Genomic DNA, 5,104 nt, shown 5'->3' on the forward strand with positions numbered 1-5,104 from the left:
GAGGGCATTGAGGCTGGCTAGCAGCACGTGCTCAATAAATACTTATTAACTGCCTGAAAACCACACGTGGATTTAGCACTAATGGACCAGTCAATACTAGATTAGCAAGTTGCATCCACACTATTTTTTTAACATAATTACTGCTCATTTTATATAACTCGTACTATATTATAATTTTGTGCCACTTTTTAATTTGCACAGTTTATTCAAACACATTAACTTATTTAATCCTACTGCTTTCTGTAATAGGTAATATTTTCCCCCTAATTTAAGGATGAGTACAGAACCTTCAGAACCTCAAAACTCCTTGTTGACCACAGATATCTCCCTTTGTTTAACCCAGTCATGGCCTGAGAGCTAGATTTCTACAGTTAAAATGGTCCTCCAAAAACATACTGAGATATTGAGGGATGAGATGATACGGTGTCTTGGATTTGTTTCAAAATAACCTACGGATAGCAGACAGTGGGTAGCGGGTGGGCATAAAGACAGTATGATTGGCCCGAAGTAGCAAATTCTTGAAGCTGGGGGATGGCTACAAGAAGTACTATCTTTATTTCTGTAAATGTATGAAATTTTCCACAGTAAGAGTTTAAAAAAAAATGAGCGGAGAAGTAAATAAATAAATAAAACAGTCATTCTCAAGGTGTTTTGCTAAAGATAAGAGGATTTCTGCTGTTAGATTTTAAACTAACTCCGCCCACCCTCACATCAGCTACAGGAATCTAATATAAACTGACTCTTTTATATCCAACTGGAAATTGGCTAAGTAGCTTTGCAGTGCAGAACTTAATAGAAGGCCTCAAATACTTAAGATATATAGAAATGGCTAAATCTCTTGCGTTTTAGTTTACGGGGAACACTGTTCTCTGAATGCAACATGACATGCATAGAATGGTGTGTCTCTCACAGTGGCCTACTTTTTATGAAGTCAGGTAGTAAAATAACAAGAAAAGTGAACTCTAACTCGCTGTATATAAGATTTAACTGTGTTCAGCAAGAGCCATAACTCCAAGTTATATGCTCCCAAACGTAAACCAAGGCCTTAGATAATCACCAAGGATTGTTTTGTGAAATTACAGCTGGGCTCAGCAAAGCAATAAGGATGAGATTTTCACCTCCCCAAAGAAAATTATACTGAATCTTCAACTTCCAGATTCCAAGGATGTCAAAACAAACACACCACAGAGTAGTGCTTTCCTTTTAATAGAAAGGAGTTTGATGAAAACTCTGTTATCTAAGAAATCAGAGGAAGGAAGGAAGGAAGGAAGGAAGGAAGGAAGGAAGGAAGGAAGGAAGGAAGGAAAAGAAATCACAGCTGTCTCTTCTTCGAAATCAACTCTTCATATTGTTTTCCCAGCGGAGGCAGAAAAGGCCTTTATGGTCCCGGAAAGGAATTTGATGACCAAGTACCTTGATTAAGAATGGGTGTTATGACCCTATTTCCTTGGGCCCCATGCCCAAGAGGGAAGAAAAGAATATTTACCAGGTTGAAGGGTCCCTGACTGGCTCCCTGCTTGGGGGAGACCGGAGCATGAGCAAAGGATGGATCATGGGTCATGATACAACAAAAGCACAGGGGTGAGAACGAGGGACAGCAACAAGAGTACTGCTGGCATGGTCACTTGCACATGTGGACATTTGTAGCTTTTCCCTTTTTCAAGCTCTGCTCAGACATAAGCTTAAATATCAAAATAATTTAAAGGTTACCAGCAAGAAAAATTAAAGGACATATTCTTATTTGAAGCATGGCAGCATCATTACCACCACAAACAGTAATAAAAGCAACTGGACTAAAAAGACAAAATTTTAAGGCAATTATTATTTCCTTCTCTGATTAACATATAACATTTTCATCCATATTCCCCAAATTAGATTGCTAAAGAAATAAAATATACATATTCACTGCTATCTATACAAAGAGCATAATATAAGCTTAAAGAATTGTTAAGGGATCTTTCTGATGCTGCTACTTTTGCAATATACAATAAATTAGGGGTAGTTCATTGGAAACTCATTTATATTGACTTTAATTTCAATTATGAGATCTAGAAAGGGATGCAAATATGGAACTATACAATAGTGAAATACAGCATGTAGCAATTAATATTTTCCTAACTTAGGATAATCTTCCCTTAAGACAAGCCTGAACCACTTCAGATGACCTTATTGGAGTATATCGCGAAGACACTGACAGCTGTGCACTTACGTGACATAACAGAGCCAGCTCATGATGACATGTGACAGCATTCCGGTTGGCTTCCATGAAGTACCTCTGTGTGCGCTTCCGTTCCCGTTCCAGCTTCTTCTCCAAAGCCAGCTGGGATGTAGATAAGTTGTCTAAATACTTCATCATGACGTCTGATATCATCGAGCTGACTTCTACGATATCTGGGCGGGCTTCGGCATCAGGAGTGAGGCACCTACGAGAAGACAAGCTGATTACAGCACTCTGGTCAATGTCAGGACCAGGCCACGGGTGTGGAGGGTCAAGGTTAAGCCCCACTGTGTGTCCACCATGGTGTTCGCACCCAAGAGCACCTGGGATAAGATGGACATCAAGCACAGTTTGGAATCCAAGACTTCTCGAAAGGTATTTGGAAAGTTTGGGAAGCAGAGGGAGGCAGCACTGTTCTCTTTGCCGTGCGGCTGTCAGGCAAGGGCTACTGGCTGAGCACGAAGCTGCCGCTCGCGTCTCGGGATAGGTAGATACAGTCGTCTTCTCTCGTATGAACTGGTTATTTTCTATAATCACTGCTAAGTCATTGGTCAGTGAAACAAAGAGGGATCCCAAGAATGTAGGCCCTGATGCACCAAATGGAAGGTAGGTTTCTAGGGGGTCACAACTTACTGGCCTTTTCTAGCTGTATAGCAGCAATATCAACCTAACGTGATTAGTGTGTGTCTTACAAAACAGGAGTCATTAAAAATAAAATGCAACATAGTTACTTTAAGATGTTCATAATAACTTTTTAAAGTAACTAATTTGACACATTGCTTGCTAATATTTTCTGTGATTTGAAGGTAGGAAATGGCAATCAGCTTACTAAAGGGAATATTATTCATGTCACAGCTAAACACTAATAGAAAGCTATTCTAGACACAGTGGGATCAATTATCAAGATCACTGTCAGCATGCTTTAAATACTTCAGGCATTCGCTATAATATTTTATCTATTTAAAAAAAAATTTTTTTAAGATCGTATTTATTTGAGGGAGAGAGAGCTCACCCAAGAGAGAGTGAGAGAAAGAGCGTGAGTGGGGCTTGGGGATGGGTAGAGGAAGACTCCTCACTGAGCAGGGAGCCCGACATGGGACTCTATTCCAGGTCCCTGGGATCATGACCTGAGCCAAAGGCAGATGCTTAACTAACTGAGCCACCCAGATGCCCCAATATTTTGTCTATTTTTTAAATTCAAATTCTCTAGCTTCACTGAAGTCATGTTGCTTCTTAATAAACTTGAATTTATTTGGACTTTGAGAAAAAGATCCAATGTTCATTTTTATATTTGATTTAGCAACCTATAATACTGATGTCTCCAGGAAAGATTTGAGAGCTATTTTATTTTTATTATTCTTCTTCACCAAAGGAGTCAAATAAGACTCTAACTTGTTAATTTGCTAATTATTCTTTTTTACTTGATCATGAATAAAATATACATATCTTAGACATTATCATCTCATGCTTAATCTTTATGTTATTTCTTTCTAAGGCAGTGGGCTTGCACTACGGTTATGACAGGAACTTACACATCTGCTGAATTCAACTTTAACAAATAATTGCATAGACTGAATTTATAACAAAGAAAGACAAGGCCAGCTACACAACTTCGGGGGCACCCAGGACAAAATGAAAGTGTGGGGCCCCAGCAGGGAGTGAGGAAGTCAATCTCCCTTCCCATAGACCGGTATCCTAAATGATGGTAGGCAGGAGAACTCCCGAGACATTGCAGTCTCCATGCCAACATGATGCACTTGGTACCCGGATTAGAGGTGGGCAAGAGGCCCCACTGAGTCAACCATTGAGTGCACCATGGTGTTATCAGCCTGGTTAAGGATGGCCACTTTTTTGCCTTACCCCAAGATTCAGCAGGGCACATACTGCAGCCTTATCCTCTCCTTGTCTGCATTCACAAACCCATAGGGGAGGAGGGTAAAGTCAGAAAACAGGGCTCCCCTGCTGACATAACCCATCACCAGGGTAGACCCTGCTGACATACCCAATGTCAGGTAGAGAATGGAAGCAATGATGGGACAGGGACAGGGAGATGGAGCTGGAAGCCAGGCAGGGGTCACGGGGCCAGGAGCAGATGGCTGAGGATCTATGTCAGAGAGGTAGGAAGTTGGAGGGACCTCATAGGAACTGAGACTCCCAAGCCCCAAATGTACATGCTCCTTGTCTCTTCAGACTTCATTTCGAAACACAAATTTAAAGATAATATTATTAAGAATTTCATGACCTTGAACACTGGGGTGCATATGGCCCTTCTCTTCACTACGTCTGTATCTTTGGGGTACTCAGTAGTGCAATTGCTGGATCATAGGGTAGCTCAATTTTTAACTTTTTAAGGGATCTCCACACTGTTTTCCAAAGTGGCTGTACCAACTTGCATTCCCACCAACAGTGTAAGAGAGATCCCCTTTCTCCATATCCTCTCCAACATTTGTTGTTTCCTGCCTTGTCAATTTTTGCCATTCTAACTGGCAAAAGGTGGTATCTCAATGTGGTTTTGATTTGAATTTCCCTGATGGCTAATGAATAGCCAAATTGTGCAAGGAGCCGAGATGCCCTTCAACAGATGACTGGATTAAGAAGATGTGGTCTATATATACAATGGAATATTACTCAGCCATCAAAAAGAACGATTTCACAACATTTACATCAACGTGGATGGGACTGGAGGAGATAACGCTAAGTGAAATAAGTCAAGCAGAGAAAGACAATTATCATATGGTTTCACTCATTTATGGAACATAAGAAATAGGAAGATAGGAGAAGAAAGAGAAGAAGGAAGGGGGGTAAACAGAAGGGGGAATGAACCATGAGAGACTATAGACTCTGGGAAACAAACTGAGGGCTTCAGAGGGGAGGGGGAGTGGGGGA

The 5,104-nt window shown here is 40.8% G+C and overlaps 1 protein-coding gene across 8 annotated transcripts in view; it reads right to left on the reverse strand.

Annotated features, from left to right (window-relative positions):
• Window positions 1-5,104, reverse strand: part of NEK10 (NIMA related kinase 10) — a 235,895-nt gene that overhangs the window by 71,947 nt on the left and 158,844 nt on the right. For all 8 annotated transcript variants that reach the window (XR_004626025.1, XR_004626022.1, XR_004626024.1 and 5 more), the window contains one exon: window positions 2,210-2,423. Coding sequence is in view for 4 of the 8 variants with exons in the window: in XM_019796374.2 (XP_019651933.1) it covers window positions 2,210-2,423 (214 nt within the window). In the remaining 4 variants the exon portion in view is untranslated. The remainder of the gene's footprint in view (window positions 1-2,209; window positions 2,424-5,104) is intronic.

This window comes from Ailuropoda melanoleuca, chromosome 6 (assembly GCF_002007445.2).
Source record: "Ailuropoda melanoleuca isolate Jingjing chromosome 6, ASM200744v2, whole genome shotgun sequence".
Taxonomy (NCBI): domain Eukaryota; kingdom Metazoa; phylum Chordata; class Mammalia; order Carnivora; family Ursidae; genus Ailuropoda; species Ailuropoda melanoleuca.